This window comes from Thermobia domestica, chromosome 8 (assembly GCF_964235325.1).
Source record: "Thermobia domestica chromosome 8, izTheDome1.hap1.1, whole genome shotgun sequence".
NCBI classification, from domain to species: Eukaryota; Metazoa; Arthropoda; class Insecta; order Zygentoma; family Lepismatidae; genus Thermobia; species Thermobia domestica.
Window position 1 is genome coordinate 21393636 of NC_137461.1, and position 27947 is coordinate 21421582.

The 27947-nt window shown below is 37.4% G+C and overlaps 1 protein-coding gene across 1 annotated transcript in view; it reads right to left on the bottom strand.

Moving 5' to 3' along the window:
* Positions 1-27947, bottom strand: part of Br140 (bromodomain-containing protein 140) — a 109239-nt gene that overhangs the window by 17735 nt on the left and 63557 nt on the right. The window contains exons 16-21 of the mRNA XM_081768223.1: positions 23431-23566; positions 21163-21314; positions 19579-19998; positions 15905-16060; positions 9908-10092; positions 6588-6846 (exon numbers count right to left, since the gene is read on the bottom strand). Of these exons, the coding sequence (XP_081624349.1) occupies positions 6588-6846; positions 9908-10092; positions 15905-16060; positions 19579-19998; positions 21163-21314; positions 23431-23566 (1308 nt within the window). The remainder of the gene's footprint in view (positions 1-6587; positions 6847-9907; positions 10093-15904; positions 16061-19578; positions 19999-21162; positions 21315-23430; positions 23567-27947) is intronic.

A 27947-nucleotide genomic window follows, 5' to 3' on the forward strand; every position in this document is an offset into this window, starting at 1 on the left:
GTAATGGATGCGATTATTGCGAAATCTGAAATAGAATTGTTTCCGAAAGTGTGCGCAATATTCAAACAGCAAAGGCAGAGTGGCAAGAACATTATACATTTCCGGGTGCTATCGGAGCACTTGACTATACATACGTGGCAATAAAGAAACCTAGTATTTTGGAGACGAATACGCTAATAGGAAGAGCTCCTTCGTGGCTAAGCGGTTAGCGTACATGCCTTTGGGATGAGAGACCCGCGTTCGATTCTCGGCGGGAACTCATGTGGTTTGGATTCCATGTTAATCAGTGGGTCCCGTCTCATATAGCCTCGCTACTGAAAAGGACGTTAAACTCAAAATCAACTCAACGTTGATAGGAAGGGTGTATACATGAGAATGTATTTTTTTATGCCAAGGTGAAAGGGGACACGTATAGTGTGGGAAACGCAATCAGATGGATGTGCTTTATGACGTGACTGGCTGCACTTTTTTAAAAAGAAATAAAGGGGCGAAGTGTCTGATTTCGTTCTTAAAGCCAAACAATCTACAAAGACCTTGGACACTGGATTCGAATCAACATCCATCAGCTCCAATAGGTTCGTTCTCATGGTTTCAGTGTTACTTTCTTGTTTCCTGTTTTTTTTTTTCCTTTTTTATTTTTGTTTTATTCTCGCTCAAATATTAAAGATTCTCTTTTGGATTTTTGTGTCTCAGTCGTAGATGTGTTTGATATTTCGTTGCATTTCACTGTATTGCCTTCCAAGCTTCGGCTTTCCTTCGTTTACTTTCTGGTAACTGTGACTCTGAAAGTACCACTGATCCACAAATGCACTTTGATTGAAACTGTCGTTGCTACTTGCTTGTTCCATGGCGTTTAAAATACTACGTCATAGCTTAAAAACAACGAAATGACCGCGCGACGGATGGAAGAAATGAGTAATCATTTCTTTTATTGATACGACTCAGTGCTACGCGCAGAGGAAACTCGAGTGAACGTTCATAAATCTAAAGCAGTCTAGACCTGAGTAGTGGCTTGTTTTATTGATACGAAATTGAGGGAGGAGATTACTCCAGGTGTAGTTACTCCGATTCTCGTGCAGACTTGTCAGAAGTAGTTACTTATTTTTATTGATACCCATTGCCGTGGGATGATATTATAACATTTTTACAACATTCCAAAAATCAGAATATTCTTGTTTCTTGGACACTACCTTTGAAAAGAAGTCATATAACCTGATGCTGCCCATCTTCTCTTCGTACTCTCTGAAGTCATGAGATCCTTGAATTTTAGTACAGAAAGACAAATTGACACTTGGCTTTCTCAGCCACAGAATCAGATATTCTGTTACGCTCAAGCAGTTTGTAGGATGCATTTCATCCTAGTCTGAGCAAGTTCTGGATTGTTCTTTTGTAGTCTGGAGTCCAAAGCTGACAGAGCACGTATGAGTTTGTACTTCAGAAAACTCCTTTCCAGAATCATCATGATTATTCCCAGCAAAACGTTTCGTCAGTCAAGCCTGAAAGCTAGTTTATCTTTATCTGATGATTTAAGTTCTTTCAGTAATTTTTCTGTTTTAAAACCATTGTCCACGAAGATGACAACTCATACTTTGATTTCTGCTTTCATATGATCACTTATCCCTCTCTCTCTCTCTCTCTCTCTACCTCACTCCCTCAGCACGAAATAGCAACACTGTATCATTGTCCTCATAGGATGCTATAACATTGTGGTCTTCTTCACGTGTTAATCTGTACAACTGACAGAGAGGATACTAACGTAAGATTGAAAAAGGGAATGTTACAGTTGCACATTTACGTTCCCTGACTTTCCATGATAGTTTACGCAAAAGCATGATTTCCCTGACTTTTTTTCCCCCTGACTTTCACTGATTTTCTAGAATGTGGGAACCCTGAGAGAGGTCTTCAACATCTTCCACCACAATCTAACTCGACCAATGAAGCCTAAACGGTGCCTCCCCGAATAAAAATGAAAAATGTTTTATTTTTTTTAACTCCGTGCATAACAAGAAGAGTGGACTAGTCATCATAATGTACCTAGTGGACTAGTCATCATAATGTACCTAAATTGAGAATAACTTTTAACTGTGAGAATATCTTCTTAAATCATTTGCTTAACAATTTACTCTGCAAAGTAAAGATCTTGGCATCGGACAAATTTTTAGAAAAATGCAAATTTGAAACACTTAGTTTCAATTTTCTGTGGCTCACGCTCTAATTCGCCTGAGCTACATATAAAGGCAAGGAAAATTGGAAAGTATACTCCAAGTGCAGTTCTAAATTTTTTCTGCTTCGCATTGTTATAAATTGGTCATCACTGCATTAGACAAATACAAAACCTACCACAACACAGTTTACAGAAAAAAGTTCTTTTATGTCTGGCTTTTCTCTGTTTTTTACTTAAATATGACTAAAAGTTTATAATATTTTAAGAAGTACACAGTGGCTTAATGGTAAATCGTCCACTTATAGATCGATCCCAAGGAGTGGTAGTTTCTGGTGGGCAATATGGTGTCTGTGGATTTTCTTGGACTTCTACTTTTATTCGATAAATTCTTTTATTACTATGTGCCTGTATTTTATCATTCGTCTTCTTAAGTCAACGAGACATAAGATGGGACGTTAAACTAACTAAAGATTTAATTTCAAGCAAAAACTCAGACTGAGTTAGACTGACTATTCAACTGGCAACCCTGGGAATGGTTTCACGTAATGGAATAAAAACTACGCTTTTTTCCGTGAACTATGATCCTCCTAATTATATGAAATTCAAACATATAAAGATGTATGACTATGCTGGAGATCAAACCCATGTCTTCATAACGCCACCTAACCTTCCTCACACCAGGAATAAATTTTAATTCTTGAGGTTTGAATTTTATTTAAAGATATATTTTGACGCATATTTGTACAATTTTTAAAAATGAGTTGTTCACTCACTTTTTACTGCGTCTAAAGTATGCTCTGAATATATTATATTATTCGGCAATCCTTGTCGTCTTCTTTTGTAGGTTAAAGAAATTCTTGTCAACAGTGTATTTACCTAACAAGATGTTTAAATTATTGAGTGGCTCATCGATTGTTAGAGCAATTACGATTATTATAGATTTGATTCATTTAATTTATTTCACAGTTTCAGCAGTAAGTTCATAAAAATTCTACAAAAAACAGGATGTTTAAAAACTAGTTTTCATTACACTATTTGAAATGCCTGTTCTTCCCATGGGAAGAATACGTTCATACAATTATTCTTTGTGAAAAATTTAAACCCCTTCCTTCTCCTTAGGATACGCATCTCAATCAAAATGAAATGATAAAAACCCAGGTTTATCTTACAAAGATTCATATTAAACGGTTGAATCGTTTCCTCGCTTTGCCCATTTTAGAATACAAAATGGAAAATTCAGATATATTTTAGAAATTGTTCCCCACCCCTCCATAACCCACGGAATTCGTGAATTTCTAGCTCTTCCCCAAGATCAAAAAGGGCATTTACGTTTTGCCACCGTACAAGACATCCAGATCAACGTCACGGCTGAATTTCGGAACATACTAAAACAGGACTTTCAAGCGTTGGTTTCAGCAATGCCGGGAGCGGTGGAACAAGTCTGTGTATTCTCAAGGAGCCTATTATGAAGATGATGAAGTGAATATGGACCTATATTGTGGTAATAAAGTATTACAACAAAATTCCGGTCTTTTTGACATCCCCTCGTATACACTAATCAGTAGATCTCATTGATGTAGGCGACAGCAGATCTCATTGATAAAGAAATATGATATAGGCGAGAGTAAAATATCATGCGTAGTTTTCGAGAAATTCGGATAAAGTTTTTTTTTTTAAAAAAAAAAAACTTAAAAACTGATGCTGTACGATAAGCACGCCATCTAATAAGATGAAACTACCACTGAAGAATATCACCTCACCACGCTTTTCTTTATGACACTAGGAATACAACAGTACACAGTATTGTTAATGAGATGGTATAGCCCTTAAACTGTTAGTTCTTATTAACTATGTTGTTAACAAAGATAAGATAAATATAAATCGAGACATCTCATCGAACTGAACAAAATGACATACTTCAGAGTAAACTCTAATGCGTAGTTTACGAGAAAATTAAGAAAAACGAATTTTTATGGCGCTAGAAAGTATGTTGTTCGTAGCTATTAATAACTGATGGTTTTATTCTGCTCAAACAGTTTTTTTTATGTCCTGTATACGCAAGTAAATATGCATTGACGATTATACCTGTTAAGCTAAGGGACACGATGATTAAAACAAGTGAACCACAAACTTATTTGGCCAGGGATTCCACGCACCAGAGGTAAGCGCTCGACCACTGAGCCACCGTGCCTCCAAGATCAATGTAAAGCTTGTGCATACAAATAACTTTTAACTTACGTTGAGCAGTATGTGTTCATTATGTCTGAAAGTGATTAGTAACTGAACATTATAGTAATAGCGAATGTAAACTTATACCAATGGATGTAAATATAAAAAGTATTTTCCTGTCCGTTTCTTTCTAACTAATGAAGTAACACTCGGAAGCAGACAACATGTCCTCGTATGTGCATGTTTTTGATATTTCAATAACTGCTTTTATAGATCACTATCCACTACTGAAATTTGTATCTGTTTTGTTTGGACAAGTCAGTGATTAATAAACACAATAAATAGAAGAATCAACCGGATTGGGGGGAGGAACATGACAGCTCAGTGGTGGATGTGGACACATCCACTTACCTATGGTGGATGTGGTCAAATAAGTTTGTGCTGGACAACATTGTAACCCTGGGGTTTCTCGTATATCCTCAGTCCTGTTTCCTTCTACATACTCATTCGACATATTTTTCCATCATCATTCACTCGCTTTACTTATCGTTTCTCTTAGCCTAAAGGGCATAATTGTGGAACGTTACACTGAAAGATTTAATTTATTTCATTTCGATCACACGGAGATCTGGATTCGATCAGTACTCAGTCACACATTTTCACTCTTTTAAACTAAGGTGCTCTAACATAATATTATTATTATTATTATTATTATTATTATTATTAGTAGTAGTAGTAGTAGTAGTAGTAGTAGTAGTAGTAGTAGTAGTAGTAGTAGTAGTAGTAGTAGTAGTAGTAGTAGTAGTAGTAGTAGTAGTAGTAGTAGTAGTAGTAGTAGTAGTAGTAGTAGTAGTAGTAGTAGTAGTAGTAGTAGTAGTAGTAGTAGTAGTAGTAGTAGTAGTAGTAGTAGTAGTAGTAGTAGTAGTAGTAGTAGTAGTAGTAGTAGTAGTAGTAGTAGTAGTAGTAGTAGTAGTAGTAGTAGTAGTAGTAGTAGTAGTAGTAGTAGTAGTAGTAGTAGTAGTAGTAGTAGTAGTAGTAGTAGTAGTAGTAGTAGTAGTAGTAGTAGTAGTAGGAGGAGGAGGAGGAGGAGGAGGAGGAGGAGGAGGAGGAGGAGGTGGTGGTGGTGGTGGTGGTGGTGGTTGTTCTCCATTTAATTCCTCTGCTTCAGTTCGTCAGTTAAATGAATCGACGAAGATTTCTACAGAACCGTATCATTTGCATATAATGCTTATCCTGTCCACAGAGTAAGCTAAGGACGATTCCTTCTTTGGTAAGCTTAGGAATCGTATAGTATTATTTCCAGTCAACTATAAAAATTCAAACTATCCAGTTTAAGTATGAAATATCTCATAAAAGTAACTTGTATGTATAACAAAAGTAGTTTAAGATAGAGACCTGCTTACTTCGAATCCATAAATCAGGAACAAAGAAAATACAGCGTTCTATTATTTTCCTGAAAAAAGACCTCTAGTGTATGCTGACAATTTGTGTGAAACCAACACTATTTATACAAGCCGCCTGGCATGTTCGAGCGTGTAAAAGACATCAGGCTGTCTGCTGCGGGTTCAAATCGAGCTCAGGGTCTGAGTGTTAAGATCATCCTTTCACAATTTATTTTACTATCATTCATTTCTCAGGGCAGTCTAGTTAGAACTTTCGACTCATGTCCGCGTGGTCCCGGGTTCAATTCCCGGCCGGTGTTTCCCAATTTTCGGCCTCAACCCAGCGTCGTGAGGCAAACTGGGGAGTTACGTGAAGACAAGACGTGATGGTCACTAGGTGTAGAAAGCTCCCGGCACTAGACTGGACGTAGTTCAGCCAGTCGCTAGCAGATGGCGCTGGAGCAGGCTTAGGCCCACAAAATGGGTTTTTACGTCAAGTGGTTTTTATTTACATCATTCATTTGTCATATTTTTACTTTTGTTTAAAGTGAGGAGCCGTGAGACATAAAACTCAAAATTAAAATAAATAAAATTTACTAACTAACCAAAAAGAAAAATCTACTATTTCAAATCAAAAAAATAAAACTCAAACTTCAACAGGTTTTAAGATATTTATCTATAATGCTAAAAGATAACTGAAAAACAAGGGAACAGTCTGTTAATACACCTTTCGCTAAGTTTAACAAATAATCAAAATTAATAAATACAATTCACACAAGGTACGTAAAAACACTTCAACAGTTCGACTCTTTGTTGCTCGCAAAATGAGAAGTAAAGATTTCAAAATCAAATTATTAGGCATTTTTCCTCACCTCTTCCACTCCGATAGACTCGGAAACTTTCGCTACAAGGTAATGTGGCCTCTTCTTCCTTATTGATCGAAGGGGCTTCTCCAACTGGTAACAGACTGGGATTCTTCGGACTAGACTGAGAACTCAGAGCTTTCACGGCTTTGGGCTTCGGAGATTTCTGTTCCCCATTCGGCTGTGACTGTGATGTCTGACTATTTTCTACATTCTTCCTTGGTCTGCCTACTCGACGCTTAGCTGCCGACACCGGGAGGTCAGGTTTCTGAAACATACAAATACACAAGCAGTAACTTCTGCTCTATTTCTGCCTTTGATGTACAGTTGTAATAATAACAACAGCATACTTACACCCATCAACTTTTAGGTTATATGGCGCGTGTCAAGTGAACTCCACATGTATGCATAATACCATCAATTCTAAGACAGACGACGGGGACTGATTTTAAAATTATGAAAACTGAGATGTTCTACTCACAGATTTCTTAAATCTGTATATATTAAATGTTAATATTTTATAGAATTAACAGCTTTCCATCAACAAAATGCAGCATTTCTCTTTCAAATAAAAGTTTAATTCACAGCTTCTACATAAATCAGGTAAAGTTCTATTTATTTATTTCAACTTTTTTTTTACATGTTGAGGTTATGGCTATAAGAAGCCTTATCTACCACCTAAACGTGATATTTAATAAAACATTCTTCGTAATAACCAGAGAATTAAAAATATAGTGTATGAAATAACACAAATTTACTGTATAACAGTATAATAATACGTACTTGAAGTATATTTGCATAATTCCTTATGACGAAGTAAATCCTTCGACTTTTAAAGCTTGTAATTCCAATACGTATTAAGATAAAATAGATTTCAAATGTTGATTATTTAAAAACTTTCGACATAATACAACTTGCTAACTTGCATAATCAAGATGACAATTCAACTCCCAATCGTAACTTCAGAGCAACAAGAAACTTTTAAGCACCCTAAGTTCGTAAAGACATTTCTAACAACCTCTGTATTGTTTCCTTGGATATTATGATTAAGGGGAGGACTTCGAACCGCTTTTATACTAAAATTAATTTCTTCGGCTTTCATATTTAGTAGTAGACTGAAAGTATTGTCACCGACCATAGCCTATTTTATTGCATTTGAGGAAAATCAAGAAAAACTTTGATTGATTTTAAACGTTATTAACCAAGCCTCGTATATTTCCAAACATTCTAGAAACTCTTCCCTCATTGCTTTGGTATGTCTTTTCATTTGTGTTGGTAAGCCTCAGTTTGATTCCATGGCTATATATAGACATATGATGTGGAAACCACGATTCCCTTTGTGATCGCTTTCTTGAGTTCAGAAAACGGGACACTTGCAGTTACACCTACACGTTGTTATAGTTCATCGCTGGTTGGTTAATTTGAAGCATCCGCATCTCTTCAGCAAAAGAGCTTGAACTCAACATCATACGTCATAGGCGGGAGACTCCAGTCCCAGGATTCATATGCAATAGCTAACCAAGGGGTACTTCAGTGCTTCGGACACCCTCGTGGACGTAGCCTTCACGCTGCTAGTTGTTAGAAAGTGCGCGCCTTTTCGAGTGCTTTTCTCCTAAACGTACAACATATTCCTGTGTGGGATGAATTGAAGCGCATCGTCAGTTTGATATGTGTTGAACAGTCTATAGTGCTATCATATATATAGATATATTTTGAAATACGTTAAGTTTGAAGACCAAGTTGGTAAATTCTCTGTGTGTGTTAAGAAGGACAATTCATACTTCATTGCGGTAAACATCACGATAAGTGGAACTCCGTCGTAAGACTTCGTCTACAACCATATGTACTAAGGATTACATTCGTGGCACCAGTCTGGAATATTAATTACGGGAGCAGCATTAGAGACTCGACCTCAGGACGTTGACAGAACAGCACCATTGGCTAGCCGAAGACTAATGTGAGTTCTTTAGTTCATTTATCGAGCCACCTATTTCGTTGGTATATTTTAATTATAACAGCCGTAAACTCAGGTTAATTAAATGGTTACTAACTCATTTGTTTTATTGGTTAGTGTGAATGTAACAATATATATGTTAAGTAACAATATATATTCATCATGTAAAATTTGGTTTTATCATTTGTTACAAATCTAATACGTAGTTTAACCACATATAATTCAGTAAACATCTTTTACGGTGTCTGCATCCGAGTTTAGTGCGTCCCCAGCCTCAGTACAACGAAGATGCAGACATGGGTATGGACCGTGTCCGCCGTGGGATTGCTGGGAAAGGAAAAGAGTAAAAAGTAAAATAAAAGACTGGAAGTTTTTCCGAACCACGACGTACAAAGCGGCACCAGTATTTGAGAACAAGATCCTGAGACGTATATTCGGACCCAAGAGGAATGGGAACGCGGAATGGCGGAAACTTCATAATTTTTACGGTTTACCAAATATTGTTAGGGTCATCAAGTCTAGTCTAGGAGGCTCAGATGGGCAGGTCATGTAACCAGGATGGAAGAAAGTAGGAACGTTTTCAAAATCTTAAGTGGAAGACCAATCGGAAAACGAACATGAGGAAGATGTTGGCGCAGATGGGAGGACAATATTAAGATGGATCTCGCAGAGATAGGACTACAAAGTAGAAACTGGATCCAATTGGCTAAGAACAGAAGTCAGTGGAGAGGTTTTGTGAACGCGGCATTGAACCTCCGGGTTCCATAGGCCATACAGTTAGTTCATATTTAGTAATTTTCTCCTCCTCCGTCCTTACTGCCATGTCATTCTTTTAAACTTAAAAGTCTCACGATTATGCGCTTTCGCCTAAGGGAGATGAATGAATAAGACAAGTGAATGATGATAGAATTGGTGGAGTGAGAGTGCGGGAGGAAACGGAAGTAACCTAAGAAAATCCACGGACACGATGTTGTCCATCACAAACTTACTTGTCTGGGGGCTGTACCAGGGACCCCATACACCAAAGATAAGCGCTCTATTACTGAGCCACCGTGCCCCTATTCTAAGCAATTAGGTCTTATTTTAATTTTATATGGAAGATTCTACGGTACGGACATAATATAATGATTGCAATTCCCCATTTCACCTCTTCCACCTGGAATTCGTAGAAACCTTCCCTCGATGGTATCGTACGTCACAAAACCTATGTACTGTCCAAATTTCAAGTTTCTAGCTTAAGTAGTTTGGCCGAGGCATTGATCAGTGTGTCAGTTAGGACTATTTTTTTATACATAGAGATTTGTAAATAATAACTATAGCATAATATATTCTCATAAATAAGACTCGTATTCTAAACAAATTACCAACTACTCACCCTAAACTGTCCAATTAACTTTCTCGTAAAGAGTACAGCTGTCCTTCGATTGACACCTGAAGGTGATCCTGTACTTGCGGGCGAAAGCTGTTTCTCCGCTAGCGTTGACGATGATGCCGATGATGATGATGATGCTTTTGTAGGTGTCACAGGGTGTTGCCGTGCAGGTGCGGTTTTGTTTTGATCTAGAAAATAAATAAAAAAGAAAAGAAAAGAAAGAAATGAAATCTTTCAGTTTAACGTCCCGACGGATAATTAAGGCAAGTGATGATGATGATGATGATGAAAGAATCGGTGGAATCAGAATGTGGGAGGAAACAGGAGTATCCCGAGAAAACTACGGACACGATGTTGTCCACCGCAAACCTACTTGCTCGGGGATCGAGCCAGGGAGCCCACGCACCAGAAATAAGCACTCTACCATTGAGTCACCGCGCTCCTGATCTTGAAAAAAAAATTAGCTGCCAATAACCAACCTTCTTATTGCAAAATGTTATTACTATAATTTATCTGATACACTAAATTTTCAACAAGATTTTAATTAGAAAAAAATGGAATGAAATTTTTGAGTTTTACGTCCCACGGTTATGCCGGTTAGGCTAAAGGAGACGGTGATGATGAGTAATGAATGAAATGGTGGAATGAAGAAAGTGGGAGGAAACGGGAGAACCTCGAGAAAACCCACGCACACGGTGTCTGTCCACCACAAAGTTCACTTGGCGGGAGCAGGGTTTGAACCCGAGACCCCCAGCACCAGAGGTGAACGCTCTACCACTGAGTCACCGCGGCCCCACATTTTAATTAGAAAAACATCACATTTGCTCAAATCTTGTAAATTTAAGTCAAGTCATGTCTCTATAATGTGTTGCCTCGCCTCATATTAGTAATGGAATTACATTACTCTTACTTATTGTGTTGAAAAACTATTAGAAATGAATCTGTTGCAAATGGCAAATGATCTCCTCCGCCCGGTATCTTATTACAAGTAAATACTAGTCATATTGAGGCTGGTTGCTCTACATAAACTTTCCCATTATATTTTATTTTCTATTATTATTTCATGAGACAACCAACACGATGGCACTGTTATAGCGTCCGAACATTTAACCGAAATTCATTTCGAAAAGGGGTATCGAATTTTTCCATAAATATTACCATTAGAAACTGACTGCATTAAAAAGTGAGTTAAAAACAAAACTGAAGTATCGGAGAGAGGAGCACAGTAGCTTACATTGCAATTGATACTACTTGCCATTTCTGACAGCTCGCTGCGCACATGTAACGCTCTGTGTTGTCAGCTTTTGCGTCGGGTATTGAAACACGAAATTATTCACTGTATGTATTTTTTTTTTTTTTTAAATTAAATAACACAAAAGAGAACTCAAAAGAATGCTCTCAATAACCAGCAGGTCTCTACTCAAGTTGACATTCGACTAAAATAATGTGAACTTGTTTATATTCAAATTAGCAACGTGCGGAAAGTGAGGAACCTTTACTACTGCAGAGCGAGAGAAACAAGCCAGTATAATTGGCGGAACATGCTGTTGCCATAGGAACAGTTCTTCTTGCCTGACCGTAATCGCCACGTGCAAAAAAACAGAGGAAAGCAACTGTCAGAAAGGACAAGTTGTATTAAATGAAGTGTAGTGATACAGCGTCCATCTCTGGTGCGAAGAGTCTCCGGTTCGATTTCAGGTCAGTGAGTTTGTAGTAGAGAACACGATGTCCACTGGTTTTTACGAGGTCCTCCCATTTCCTCCAACATTCTCATTCTCTTTCATTAATCATTTGCCTCCCATAGCCTACAGGGCAAAACTGTGGACCATAAAACCAAAATCTCGCTTTCAAAACTAAAGTGCATACAAATTTTCAAACACCAGATTCTTCATATGTATCAACTTTGTACAATGTAACGTTAAAGTATATCTTTTCTTTAATTTGAACTTGTTATGTAGATAAAGATTTGTAGCAGGTAGCGCCACCACATCAACCTCATCCTTTCTTCAATGCCTTTGGAGAGTTTCTCAGCTCTTCCGGCAGGTGGCAGCACGGAGACCAGCCAAGGGGTTATATAATCGCAAGAGCGAGAGAGACAGCTCTCTCGTCCACCACCAGCAGCAGTCCAGATGGAGCGAGACTGGCAGAGAAAACATCCGGAAGACAGTTATGGCGGCTAGTGCACAAAGCCTTTCTTTAAGTGATCAAATGGCTGATTAGACCTCAAGTGTGGACAAATGCAGTTGGCGGATGGACTTCATGTTAAGTATTTATCATTTTTCCCCCTAACTTATTTGTACAATCAAAGTCATAGTGTTTATCTGTATACCAATTTTAAAATATATGAAACCTTTTTAAAATTTTGATTATTAATTCCCATAGATGAAACCACCTTCATAACACCACGAGCTATATGCGCAACCGAGATGAACTGCGCCCTTTTCATTTGTTCGAACGCAAATGCGACGATGACAGATTCGCCTTCATGAAAGACATCATACAGACATCTGCGTTTCTAATGAGAAAGAAGAAAAAGAAAACACTTAGAATATACTGTAGCTCTCTCGTGGTCGTGGCTAATAGCAGTTAATGTTAACATCTTTTGTGAGCAACTGGATTCGATTTTCGATCGAAGTGTATGTAGTTTGGATTCCATATTAATGAATTTCGTCTGCTGGAATGAATTAACGTGCACACGAGTAAAAGTTTGGTTTTAGGTTTCTGTCTATATTCTCTGTGGATTTCTCAAAATAACATCTTCATTTCATGTATCTGTTTAAATCCAATACATAACTCCAATAACTTAACACTGCAGAAATTTTGTCTAGCACTGCTTCAACTGATTTCCTTTTTCAACATATCTAGGCAACCTAATTTTTCGAAACAGTTCTCGACACAACACTCAGACGACGACGACGATAATAATAATAATAATATAATAAGCGGTTAGTGTATGCACCTTTGGCGTGGGAGATCCGGGTTCGCTTCCCGGCTGGAGCTCATGTGGTTCGGATTCCACATTAATCAGTAGGTCCACGTCTCATAGCCTCGCTGCTGAACAGGACGTTAAACTCAAAATCAACTCAGCTCAATAATAAATAGAAGGAACGGGATACATTTTCATTTATTTTGATACCATCACTCACACCTACAGTCGCGCTATACTTGGAATTCCTCGCAGGAGATATACGATCTAGGAATATGTATCGAACTCCCGACAACCAATATCAACTCGAAAAAAGTTTTAGAGGCTAGATAAAATACCAGTGTACACGAAAGGATCCTTAATACATAAGCAGGGTTGGCAAAAACCATGGTTTTTACTGAAAAAACAAACGAACAAACAAACAAACAAAAAAAAACTATTTGTTTGGTTTGAACTTTTTTTAAAATTTTTTTTGGTTTAAACCAGGTTTTTCTGGTTTAAATAATTTGCTCTATGTATTTATATTACATATGGACAGAAATAAGTTTGTTTCGCCTTGCTGTTATTATGCAACAACAGGGTTATGCTGGAAGGGGCCTTATAAGCTTAAAAGGGGATCCAAACAGCTTCCCGGCTTACTTCCGAGAGAAATTGTCCTCCATTTGGACTCGAAACCGGGACTAATTGGCCACACATGCTCCTGATAAAAAATACGTTGTACTGATCTTTACATACTTGTTAATATAATTGTCAAGAGTCATTTCAGGACAAAAAGATAAACAGTTGCAAAAGTGAAACCATTATACAGAATTACATATAAATCGGGAAACTCCCGAGTTATCCACTGGGAAAATCCTGTTATTACTTTAAATGCAAAGCAAATCCTGTTATTGCTTTGCATGTAAAATCGAAAGTCAATGTATCATAATCAGTACGCTAAAACTGAGGTATTAAATTCCAAATTTAGTATGTAGATATTATTCAATAAAATTAAAACGAAGTCCAATCCAAGCTAATGTTGGAAGCTACGTAGGCAGTCGATAAATTTTGCCAATGTCTATCAATACATTTAGGCAACTGTTGCTTCTTTATAAAGCAACAAGCATTCAGGCAAGCAAAAACATTCAATTTAGCTTCGTTTCGTATGTTTAGGCTTAACATCTTTATGTAATAAAGAGGTTATAAAGAAAACTTTCGCTTTAAAGGGACATCTAAACCGCTACTTGGTTTACATATGAAAGAAGGGTTGTGGTTTGACCGAGAATTGAATATGGGACACCTTGATTAAAAGGTGAAAAGGAGATAAAACTAATGGAGATGGTTTGATATGTGGAAACGTCACCATGAAGTTCACACGATTTAAAGCATTTTTCGTTTTTTTTTTCTTTTTGGTTTAAACCAGTTTTTTTTTTTTTTTTTTTTTTTTTTTTTTTTTTTTTTAAGCAGCTGGTTTAAACCAGCCAACCCTATATATAAGCAATAAAGGAATTTTTATTTCTAAAAGATAGTTCACAAATACAGGGTGCGGCACGTAAAACCGGCCCGTCGTAATATTCTGGTATATTGTGTTTTTGGCAACACTTAAATAATCTACCTTCCTACCAAGAGATGGCGTGTCGAGGTCGGGTCGACTTACGTGACCTGCAGCAGTCACGTGCAGCCGCAGCCAGTGAAACTTGTCGAAACCAGTTGAGAAAAAGGCCTCGTTGTGTTAAGCCGGGTGAGTATCAGTGTGTGATAATGCCGTATTCGATACTCGAGCGTGTTGCCATTGTCGAAGGGTTCATTCTCACTGGATCTTTTGTAAAAACAAAGAATTTGTTTCGGGAGAAATTTCCAGGACGTTCTGTGCCAGGAAAAAGCACTATTCAGGAATTGATTGAAAAATGGCGGCGTACAGGATCGGTTCAAAATGCTCCCAGGAACAGACGACCATCTGTCTGCACACCTGAATTAAAGATGCAGGTGGAGGAGATAATGACAAGAAGTCCTCGAAAGTCAACCAGGAGATTGAGTCAACAGGTTCATGCGAGTGAGAGAAGTTGCAGACGTGTTTTAAGGGGACTGAAGTTAAAACCGTACCGGATAAGTGTTGTGCAAGAACTGAAGGAGCCTTACCTGCAGAAGAGGGTGCATTTCTGTTCATGGCTGTTGAGCAATGTTGCCAGTGGTTTCTTGGATCCACTAATGCTCGTCATGAGTGACGAGGCGTGGTTCCACCTGTCTGGGTACGTAAATTCCCAAAACAACCGGTATTGATCGACAGAAAATCCACACGCAATCCACCAGGTACCCTTGCATGATGAGAAGATTGGTGTTTGGTGTGCCATTTCCGCCACACGCGTTATTGGGCCCATATTCTTTGAGACGACAGTGAACAGTGACGTGTACATGGGAATCCTGAAGGAGTTTTATACACACCTGACCGAAGAGGAGCGTCAGTTATGTTACTTTCAGCAGGACGGTGCAACATGCCACACATCAGCTGCATCATTGTTCCTTGTGCATGAGATGTTTACACCAGAGAGGACAATCAGCAAAGGCTTGTGGCCTCCTCGGTCACCAGACTTGTCCACGTGTGACTTTTACTTATGGGGACTGTTAAAGGGAAGAGTATACGAAACAAATCCACACACAATTGAAGAACTCAAGACCAGGATCCAGGATGTCACCAATAGCATTACAACACAAGAACTGATAAGGGTATATATGAATCTCCTCAATCCTGCTCACATGTGTGTTGAAGTGGGCGGAGGACACTTTCAGCACCTGCTGTGAAGGTGAGTAGTCATATTCAATACATTACATTTCATTTGTGTGTTGTAGTTAATCATATTCAATACATTACATTTCATTTTATGTGTTCACTTTACGGGCCGGTTTTACGTGCCGCACCCTGTAGCTTTCTCAAGGATTGATGCAACGGGCGACGCTAGTACATTAAATATAGTAAGAAGCAATATTCTTGAAATATCATGCGGTGCACGACTTGGACTTCTCTAAAGTAACTTTCGAACACAGTGAAGTAAAAATGATGAAATAACTTTATTCATTTTAACTAAAAAAATTCTTACCTTTCGGCGAAATCCCTGTGCTTCCCGTTCCATTGTCCGTGGGTTTCTGTCCATCAGCAATCGTCTGATGTGAAGTGGCTGAACTTGGCTTCTTGAACGTCGTTTCATCCTCATACAACAGCTTCTTTGGAATCTTTTTCCTCCGACCTCGTTTCGCTGAAAGTGCAACAAATGAAAAGGTAAATAGTAAGCCATAAGCAATTCTTGTAAGGTACTTGAATTTACATAAAAAAGGAATATTGTTAACATTCCCTTTGTAGACTGTAAATATGGATAAAAGCTATTTTTCCTTTACCAATACATTTGAACCTATGATAATTAAATACTATAACATAATAAGCATTGCATAAAATGTCTATTTTGTCATAACTGACACATGAAAAATAAGAAACCCATAGCGTAGACAGAAATTACCAGAATAAGATTATTTTTTGTGAATGGGTTGGTAATTGGAAGCGATGATGTGGTTGGAACAATGCAGTCCCGGACAGGAAACTGAAAATTAATACTTATCAAAAAACTGAAGAAAAGATGACCACTACATGAGCTAGCAAGAAAAAGTACAGTGAAGAGAGAAATTAATAACAAAGAGAATGTTTAGAAGCTAGGCGGATGACATGTGAAAATGCAGGGGCAATGTTACCATTCCGTAAATAGATGTAATTCAGATAGAACTAACGGGATGGTGAAGTCGGTAGGAATACAATCTTTCACTCCAGGACTTACACTCCTTTGAACCGTAACGAATGAAATCATCATAGACTTCGTGGCCTCTCTCTCACCAATATTAGAGAAACAGGCATTCGAGGAGAAGATAAAATTATTAAAAAAGACAACTAGTTGTAAATAATTTGTAGAAATGTTGATATATATTAACTTCATGTTGCGTAGATTCTTTAATTGATCTTCATACTTGGTCTACCTATTCTGCAGCAAATATCTTCACAGGTTCTGCTTAATTCTGCTGGCAAAAGCGTTTTCTCTTTCTTTTTAAAACACTGAAAAATATTGGTAAATGCTACTACGATGCAAGAAAAACGTGCTTGTCATTTTATGTCTGGTAAATAAATTAACTAACTCTATGGCCTATGGAACCCGGAGGTTCAATGCCGCGTTCACAAAACCTGTCCACTGACTTCTATCCTTAGCTAACTGCATCCAGTTTTCATTTTGTATTCCAATCTCTGCGAGATCCATCTTAATATTGTCCTCCCATCTGCGCCTAGTCTTCCTAATGGTCGTTTTCCGATTGGTCTTCCAGTCAAGACTTTGAAAGTGTTTCTACTTTCTTCCATCCTAGCTACATAACCCGCCCACCTAAGCCTCCTAGACTTGATGACCCTAACAATGTTGGGTAAACCATATAAATTATGTAGTTCCTCGTTATGAAGTTTCCGCCATTCCCCATCCCGGTTCCTCTTGGGTCCGAATATTCGTCTCAGGATCTTGTTCTCAAATACTTTCAGTCTATGTTCTTCTCTCAGAGTAAGTGACCATGTTTCGCAACCATACAGAACAAGCGGCATGATTATCGTTTTGTATATTTTAAGCTTCAAATTCCTCGACAGAATTCGCGACGACAAGAGATTTTGAACCGAACAGTAACACGAATTCCCTGCTTTTAATCGACATTTAATTTCTCCGTGAATATGATTTTCCTCTGTTAATATTGATCCTAGATATTTGGAACTATCGACTTTATCAAAAGTATTATTTAATATTTTAACGTATCCATAATTTGTAGTATTCCGGTCCCGACGAACTTCCATGTATTTAGTTTTCTCTGCATTTACTTCTAAACCCATGTCCCTGCAAGCGTTTAATAAGATTTCTGCATTTCTTTCTATTGTTCTCCTATCATCCCTTATTAAATTTACATCATCAGCATATGCCATAACCTGGTGAATACCGTTCAACTGTGGGCCCTGGTTGCTATCTTTGATTTTCCTTATAGCGTATTCCAGAACGAAGTTAAATAATAATGGCGACAACGTATCTCCTTGTTTCAGGCCATTTTCGACGTGAAAGCTCTTGGACAAAAATTTTCCTACACGGACTTTACTTTGGGATTCATTTAAACATAACTTAATTAATCTAACTAGCTTTCTCGGTATTCCAAGTTCTGTAAGAACGTTGTATAATGTTTCTCTCCTAACCGAGTCGTACGCCTTTCTAAAATCAATAAATAGTTTATGTACCGGGTAAATAAATTAAATATGCAAAATACTATTTTACGAATATTTATAATTCTTAAAATATACGCGCAACAATTTTTACAGAGGGAGTCTGGCTACGGGCATAAAATTTAAACTATTCACAAACTACCTCTATAAAAATTGTTGCGGAAGTACCGTAGGATTGTGAAACTTGGATATTTGGATAGGGCACGTACTAGTTCTTAAGTGAAGTCTTGACCCGACTACGGTAGGTTCCATAGTTTTGGAGCTATGGACTTTTAAAAGTTCGTTTTTTCATGTTTTTGGCAGCCTACTACTCCGAAAGGAAGCATTTGTGCACCTAGGTTGGTCTATACTTTTTATCTTATCTTGATGTTGGGAATCACCTCCGAAAACGTTGTCGGTGTTGTTTTGAAACATCCTATATATATGGCCTAGACTGTTCTATAAATTACAGAAACTGGAATAAAAATAGGTATACGGATTTCTTGTAGCTCTTAAATCTTCTAGAAGCTTAAAGAAGTATTTAACTGAATTAGATTTTGTAAATGGAATAATGCATTCAGAAATGCCGGAAGGGATCTATGATTGTTAACTATCACACATACTGTATATTTTCGAATCCAAGACGAGGTTTTATGCCTCAATTTCGTGCTCAAAAAGTTGTCTAGCTTCCGCGACATATGATGTGGAATTGAGGACGGTCTTCTGTAAAAAGAAAACCAAGGTCACACTAACACTGAAGATGCAGTGGATCCTTTCACTGAAAAAAGACTAAGTTAGGCTTGTGTATGACTTGATTTTTAGATAGATTTTTTATAACTTCTTAAATATACACAGTATGTGCTGTACATATATATTTTTTATAATCTTTTGTTTAAAAAAATGGGAAACATCTTGGAGTCAGAAATAGGATAGATATGTCAGGAATTTAGAAACCTTAATGAGAGAAATATTAAGGACGTCAAGGAAGAGAACACTGCAGTTTCCGGGTTATTGAAACATTTAAATGCATCAAAACATATCACCAAGAAGTAAACATCCTTCATATAGCATTCCTTGAAAAAGTAATCTATTAAGGCTTCTCATAAGAACTAAGGAACCAAAATTAAATTTGGATAAAGGCAGTCTTGACAAACAATGGAATAACAACATAAAGTTTACTAATCGTGCCCAATAGGCTTATAGATCATAAGAAGCAACAGTGGATATAACAACTTAAAATGAAAAACAACGTTTCTTGCAACCATAGTGGCATTTCACTATTTTCAGAGTTTCTATAACAAATTTATAGTACAAATTTTGAGTTCAAAATCAAAAACATGACAATGCACTTACCTGCAGAATTAAGCTGAACCTTGAAGACATCCGCAGGAAAAAAGTGGACGAAATATAAGACGAATTAAAGAACCAATGCAACATAAAAGTAAACTAATTTTATTTCGTTGTAGTAGTTTATAATCAATTTATAGAGAGACATAATTATAATGCACTTACGTAATGAAGGATCTGTTTTCGGTTCCGTTTCCGAATAAGAGACAGATTCCGTTTGGCTCTCTGTGGCTGGCGGTGGCTCCGTTGAATGCTGCTGCTCTTGATGTTTGGCTTGCTTTGGCGGTGGCTGTTCTTTCACAGCTTTAGCCGCTGCTGTCACTTTTCTAGACCCTTGGGCTGACTGCCTGGTCGCATGCCTTGTTTTTACGTTCTCCTTTTGTTTTCCCTCATTCTTAGGTTTCACATCATTCGTCACCGTCGCTTTGGCTTCAACTGTTTCTGAATGATTACTATGACTAGATTTCCTGGTCTGATAGGAAGACGATGCAGGTGCGACCGGATGGGCAGAAAGGGTTTCTGATTCTTCTTCAGTCGTTTCCTCAGGCTCTGTATCCGACTCAAAACCATCTTCTTCTTCTTCAGCTACAAAGCCAAGAGGAATATAAAAATATTAAGTAGGCCTTACTTATATCTATAATTAGAATATGAACATACTAAAAGCATTACACAGTAACATTTAGCTTTCATTGTCACTAAAATGTAAATAATATTAATAATACCCTCGATACGCCACTGGTCTCATTTAAAATTTCAAATAAACATGAACTGAATACAGGAGCTTTAATGGCCAAACATACGAAATACCAAAACAAGGATTTAGGAAAATAATAATAATAATAATAATAATAATAATAATAATAATAATAATAATAATAATAATAATAATAATAAAAATAATAAAAAGGATCAGAAGATTGCGATCTTGGCCAATAGTTAGTTTTTGGATCAGGGGCCACAATTTTTTTAACGGCCCCTAAATCGAGTTTCCGTATTTTCTACGGAATAAGCACATCATACTGAGTTAACTGATAGCTTGGGTTTAGCTACACTTTTCTATTATGTAGTTCTCCAGATATAAGGCCTACAACCATGGCCGGATCCAGGATTCTCTGAGGGGAAGGGCGGGGGTGCCAATAATTACCAGTACATTTGAATTAAATTTGAGTTTTTTTTTAAACACCTTTTGGCATTTGTGATGGAATGAGGAATTCCTTTGGAAATGCTAAGTGTCTGCTCTCGATAAATTCTTTTTCTTCAACCTTCAGAAAATTGACTTAAACTATTGATTTTGCAAAACTCACTGCTAGCTTTTCACTTTAGTTAGTGTATATTTACAACCAAGGGGGAAGGGGGTGCATGTACACCTTTGCACCCTCCCTAAATCCGGCCTACCTACACCAATATTTTTCATTGAAATATATTGGATATTTTGATCCAGCCTATATAAGAATTTGATGCTTATTTGGAGTTCGAAGTTCTTTTTCAGCGATAGAGCTACATGAGACATGAATTTATAGTTTAACGTGAGTGATAGGAACTACACACTCCCACTGTGAATCCAATTCGATCCCGACCCAGGCATACGAAAAAACGTTAACGGTTTAACTAGGGAGGGGACTAGTTTCATACTCGAAAGCAGACACTCGAAGATGAGACTTGAGTATTTAAAAACATTTGCTCTACGATGGCAACGCATTAATAAGAAATAAAGGCATTAAATTTGAACAGATTATTTTTTCTACTTACTCTGTGGAGGTTTTTGCATTACTCCTTTTTTACTCTTCACTGGTTTTTTGCTTTCTTCAGTTTTCTTGATGCCGTGTGGCTTCGGCTTTTTTCCGAGAGTAGTTCCACTTTGCTCTAATGCTATTCTTCGTCTCACCTTTGTAATCTCTGTTCTAGAATTAAAAGTTAGGTATAACTTAACGAATCATCTTACGAAGCAACAAACTGTAGCATTAATCATAATCTAAGTTGAATTATAGTGTGTTAAAAACTAGCTAAATTCAAAATCATAATGTATTACTACAAATAAATAACCTTGTTCCAGTTTGAATTTCTGGTCATGGCTGTATAAGTATGGGTAAAAAAAAATCACCAATGGGAAATATTGAGACTGAATTCACTAGGGCGTTGATGCAATTTAAACCAACAGAAATGTGCTCCAACAGATGTTACTACCTACAGATGTGTGTTCGAACAGACTGTCGACAAATGATATCACAAAATTTCGGACAGTGATGTTATCAAATGAGGAGTGGGGAGGGGGGGGGGAGTAGTCTAATAAACATTTTAGTACAAGTTAATAGTCTAATAAACATTCTATATAAATATCTTCGTTTACTATTCCGTAACTACATACGGGATTTTACAAGAGTACGTTGAGTAACCGCTAGAAATTCTTGTCTTCCAGGTCGGGCATGGTTTACAAACACGATATTTCAATAGAACTCGCTTCATAGTTTTTCAAACTAGAGCGCTTCAAACACTGATTTTGTCACTTTCGGTATATATATCAGATGTTCTAAATATGGCGCCCTATTAGCATAACAATCGATGTAACTGCTTGATGGATTCGTAGAGCAGTGCTAATAGTTCCAAGTTAATCTGGAACATTGCCACATAGCGAAATTTCGATTCCCTATAGTGGCTGAAGGAGGCCCTGGAGGGTAAGCCATTATACAGGATTTTCGCTTTATTTTGACGACCTGAAGAATAGCGCTCTGTTGTTTATGGGCGCCATTTTTAGAACACCCTATATATACAGGGTGTTTCAAAACAACACCGACAACGTTTGGGAGGCGATTACTGATACTAAGATAAGATAAAAAGTACAGACCAACCTGTGTGCCACAAATGCTTCCTTTCGGAGTTATAGGCTGCTCAAAACATGAACTTTAAAGGTCCATATCTCCAAAACTATGGGACCTACCGTACTCAGGCCAATACTTCACTAAGGAACTAATATGTGCGCTATCCAAAAAATACATGTTTCAGAATCCTACGGTACTCACGCAAGAATTTTTATGAAGGGAGTTTGGGTAAGGGCATTTAATTTGAAATACCCACCAACTAGCTCTTTAAAATTGTTGCTAAATTACCACAGGATTCTGAAACTTGGATATCTGGATAGGGCACACACTAGTTCTTAAGTGAAGTCTTGACAAGGATGTTATAAAATAGAGGATCTGCCCATGCAACAAAATCGTGAAGCCATACGTCACAATTTCGCCACACCTACTCTGCCCACTCCGAGCCACTAAGATCGCAATGTTTCGAGCCAACGATCATGGCGGAAACGAGAGTAGCCAATCAGACGTGCCGGCTCAAACGATGCTCGGTTGTTTTTTGGCTTCATTGAGTTCATATGGTGAAGACACGTTTGGACAGATCCTCTATTTTATAACATCCTTGAGTCTTGACCCGACTACGGCAGGTCCCATAGTTTTGGAGTTAAGGACCTTTAAAGTTCATTTTTTCATGTTTTCGGCAACTTATAACTCCGAAAGGAAGCATTTGTGCACTCAAGTTGGTCTATACTTTTTATCTTATCTTGGTGTCAGAAATCGTTTCCCAAACGTTGTCGGTGTTGTTTTGAAACACCCTGTATATCAAAAATTTTGTGATGAGTTTTTCCGCAGCCTGTGTATCTTTACAGCTCCACGAAATCCTTTTTCTTAATGTTATTACAACTATTAATAAGTAGACTCCTAATATTAACTGCTATTAATAGTAAGGACTAGTTACAGAATTATATTCTACGAAGTTCGTGTTCCTCTCTAAATTTAGTTAAGCTAGGAAACATAGAAGAATTATAATAAGGACTAGTTAATATTAAAACAGGCATGGCTGTTAAGGAAATTTACAAGGTATTGTGGAAATTACTTCCTTAGATACCAATCTTGTGACATACCAATAACAACACAACGTAATAACCAAACTGTTTGGAGTGCAAAGACAGCCTAACAGCGTTTGATGTACCTTATAAAAAGGTCCCTTTCTCCTTATACTTACTTGATTGATCTCATTCTTTTGGCACGTGAAACACCATGTTTCAATTTTTGGCTTTTATCTAATAGGTCAAGTAGCTTAGTGAGGTGCTCTGTTAAAGAGAGTTTCTTTCGATCTTCATTGTACAATTCTCTGTCAACTAAAACAAGAAAAGCTTTCTTTAATATGATGCAAAAAGAATTATACACTTACAAAAATTACCCACATACAGATTTACTCTCAAATATACATTATATTTATTTCGAATACTTCCAAAATTTAATGTAATGTAATTGTTTGTATTTCCATTTGTACAGAATAGCACATTAAAGAAAAATCAACAACTTATAATTCACATTAAAACGTTATTTTCACTACGTTTCGAGGCAACCTAGGCCCATTCAACATATATAATTTGATTTTATTTGATTTCTGGTTTAGCGTCCCATTCAGCAGCGAGGATATATGAGACATGTACCTACAGCTTAATTAGGGTGTCTACTAAAATTCCAAAATGAAATTTCGTGACCTTTTCTTTACCAAATCATAAAATTTCCTAACATTTTCAAGAGCGAATTCGGGTACGAATTAGGCCGAATTTTCATGCATGCAATAGAAACGTACTTTGCTTGCGATTTGGTAGCATCTAAAGCCGACTATATACATTTTTGGTGGTGAATTTTGACATCTGATCTTACATTTGTACAATTTTAAAAAATCGTGACCCAAAAGCTAAATTTCGTGACTTTCATGACCGTTTTCTGATTTGGTGACTTTTTCGTGACATTCGTGACTTTCGTGACCGATAGACACCCTGTTAATGAGGAATCCGAACCACATGAGGAATCGAATCCAGGTCTCCCACCCTAAAGGCGCGTACGCTAACCGCTTAGCCACGAGACAGAGCTCTTCAATATGTAATAAAACAAGAAAAGAACACACTACCAGGGGACAACAAAAAATATTGATTTGGCCTATAAACTTGAAACTCGCTGTTTTCTTGGTGAGCCGCGTCAAAATTGTCACTAATTCTACTGTGCTAATCTCTTGAATAATGTTGCTAAGCTGTAAATGCTGCGCACATGCATGTAATTATCCAGATTCATGTGAAAATAATGTAGTTAATGTGAATGTAAGTTGACACTTTTTCGCTGTGAACCTCTATATAACAAAATAATTTATTACACGTATATGGAAAGATACAGTACGGTAGATGCATGCATTGACTCCTAATATTTACATTAGTCCTTGAAAAGAAAAGATGTTTACTGTTGAGATCTAGAATGGGTTCTACGACAGGAAAGGAGATTTCTTCTGTAGGAAGGAAAATGGGGTGGAAGGACTGTTTTACAAAGAAGTTCCCATTGTGCAGCACAACACTGTTATCGCAACAAATTTTACTGCTATTTCACTATTTGAAATAAATTTCTGGTCTCAAGTGTACGTGTAACAAGTGAGTTAGTATAAGGGAATAGTTGCACGCTGCCAAAAGTCAGCGGACACACCTTCACGTCAAGTAAACGATCCCAGAATAACGTCAGTATACCTTATCGACGCTATGTAAGTAGGGAAGAAATAATGGAACATCAAACTCGTGTTATCTGTCACGATAAGTCAACAGAACGAGTTCATGCATTCGAAAGGGGCATGATTGTTAGTGCCCATGAATTTGGACATATGGTCAGAGATTTCTCAGCAGCTAAACGTGCCCTGGTCCACAGTTAGCGATGTCAATGTCAAGTGGAAACACCACAGAACCACAGTCTCGCTCTGGAAGTCCAAGAAACTAAGTGATCGAGACCGAAGAATCCTGAAGTGTGTTGTGCGAAACAACCTGCAGTCATCTATGTCGGAGGTTGAAGAGGACTTTCGTCTCAGCTCAGGTACACAGGCTAATGACAGGACTATTCGCCAAGAGGTGATAGCACTTGGTTTTCATGGTCGCGCTACCGCCAGGAAGCCCCTAATCACACACACCAATGCGTGGAGGTGTTTACAACACTGTAAAGGGCACTGTAATTGGACTTCGAAGCACCGAAAGAATGTAATGTGGAGTGATGAATCACGATACACGCTCTGGCATTCTGATGGGAGTGTACGGATCTGGCGAATGGTATTTGCCGGAAAGTATTGTGTCAACCGTGAAATTTGGTGGTGGTAGTGTCATAGTTTGGAGCTGTTTCTCCTGGTTTGAGTTGGGTTCGTTAGTTTTAATTGACGGGTCGATGACTTCTGGTGTGTACGACGACATTTCAGATAACAGCATGCTGCCGACACTATGGAAACAGTTTGGGACAAACCCGTTTCTGTATCAACACGATAATGCTTCTGTTCACATCAACACGCGCCACTGAATCGTGGTTTGATAATAATCAGGTGGAAGTGCTTGCCTGTCCGGCGCAAAGCCCCGACCTGTTCCATATGGAACATTTTTGGAATGATTTGGAGCATCAGTTGCGTGCGAGACCCACTCGACCAACAACTGTGCACTGTTCACCGTACTACAGGAGAAATGGAACACAATTGCGCCAACTGTGTAACAGAACTTAATGGCTAGCCTACCTTGAAGGGTAAACGCTGTGATTCACGCAAAAGAGGTCCGACATCTTACTAATTATATGTGTGGTCCCTTTCGAATTAACAGTACCGGGTGTTCGGTGACTTTTGGCAACATAGTGTATTTCCCAAGATATGTCCATTAAACGATTAATTGTTCTATCGTTATTAAGATTAACAATAAGAATTTCCACACGTGAATATCACATTTATTTAATCAAACCTGAGTTTGTGCCATATTATAATTATCCTATTTATATATTTATACATATTTAGCATTGCCGGCATATATGGCATTAAGCCCGCCACGTATGAAGTATGACGTTTCTCGGCAAGTACATTATTCAGGAGGCGGAGGAAGAGAGTGGCTTGGGGCCTGTGCGTTAGATACCATTCCGGCATTTGCCTGGTGTAAATGAGGAAAACCCAAGAAAACCTCACTCAGGATGACTGGCTTGAAAAATCTATTACACTTTTTTGACCAAGTGTCCCCCACCGAGAATTGAATCAGGAACTGCTCACACCAGAGGTGTAATTACCCCAAAATTACCAACAGTTTTACACTCTTTTGTTAACTTAACATCCACTTATTAAACTAAAAAAAATATTTATATTTCCCATTAAGTCTATGCGAACCTATCATTCATAATCTAAAGTCATGGATCACCCCTAAGTGGGTTGTCTGTTTGCACGTAATAAAACTAAATGTATGCTTACTTAACCTTCCTACATTAACACATGCAAAAGTAGAATCAACGACGTAAAAATATCGGTTTCTTCTGCTCTAAAATGTGAACCTCAGATCCAAGTTTAAGGCTACAACGAATTTTAAGGATTTGGTTCTCATTCTATTTTCTTTCTTAAGCTTAATTCAGCCATTTCCGCATAAATCAGACTAAATTATACTTTTTATTTTCCAGATCCTATTTAACACAGTATGTAATAATTACAAAATACTTAAAATTAAGCATGAATATCTCTGAGATATTGTGTCACTGAGCAATTTGTAAGTTATAGATTCAAAACACTTTCCCCACAGAAGTTGAATTTTCATCACGAGCGTAAAACTAGAAAAATTAATATGATTCTGACGCTGACTCTTATACGCGATCTTTTAACACCACTAAAGTATAAACACTTTTCAGGCTACAAACGTACATCTGTCATTCAATTCCATATTTAGTTTCAAGAATGTAAGTTTTGAAACTTGTCCCCTCAAATGTAACGCTATAAAAAGGTGTTCTCTATGATTATCAATGTCTGAAAATATACATTCGCTGCAGTACTAGAAAATACTAGAACAGATATACTCTTTGCAATCTTGAATACTTTTCCCTTATTTCGCCTCTTTACGTTCAGAAAATACATTTGATAAATCCACTCATATACCACTAGTAAAAACTGCCAAACCACTGGCATTCTTACAATAAATTTTGCTTTTTCAGTTTAACACTATGTAATTCTACAAGCTAATATATTTCGAGGAAAAATCTATGGTCATATTCAGTATAAAAAGGCAAAATAAGAAAAACACAAGCTAAAATTACAGCTAAGTTTTCAATAATTAGAAAAACAAGTGGTTTTACACACAAGGAGGGTGTTCTCATCTTTCAAGATACGACAGATGATTGAACACCCACCAAATATATTCAAGAACAGACCCTTATTATGAAGCAGAGAGGTGAGTAACACTCACTAAGTTTCATGATGTGCTCTGCGCTCCAAATTCGTTACCTAGCAACTTCTTACACAGCAACTGCACTTTCAACATTCACACGATGTGGATCTTAACACATTATAAAAGTTATTATGAATTAAGTTTGTATGATACATTTTGCTATTTTTATATACGTAATTACTATACTGAAAATTAGAGATGCAAAAAAGCCGGCTTTTTTGAATCGATGGTTTTTTTCACATAAAAAGCCGGCTTTTTTGGAAGAAAACCGAGAATTTTGGAAATTTTGGCTTTTTTCATTTTCATG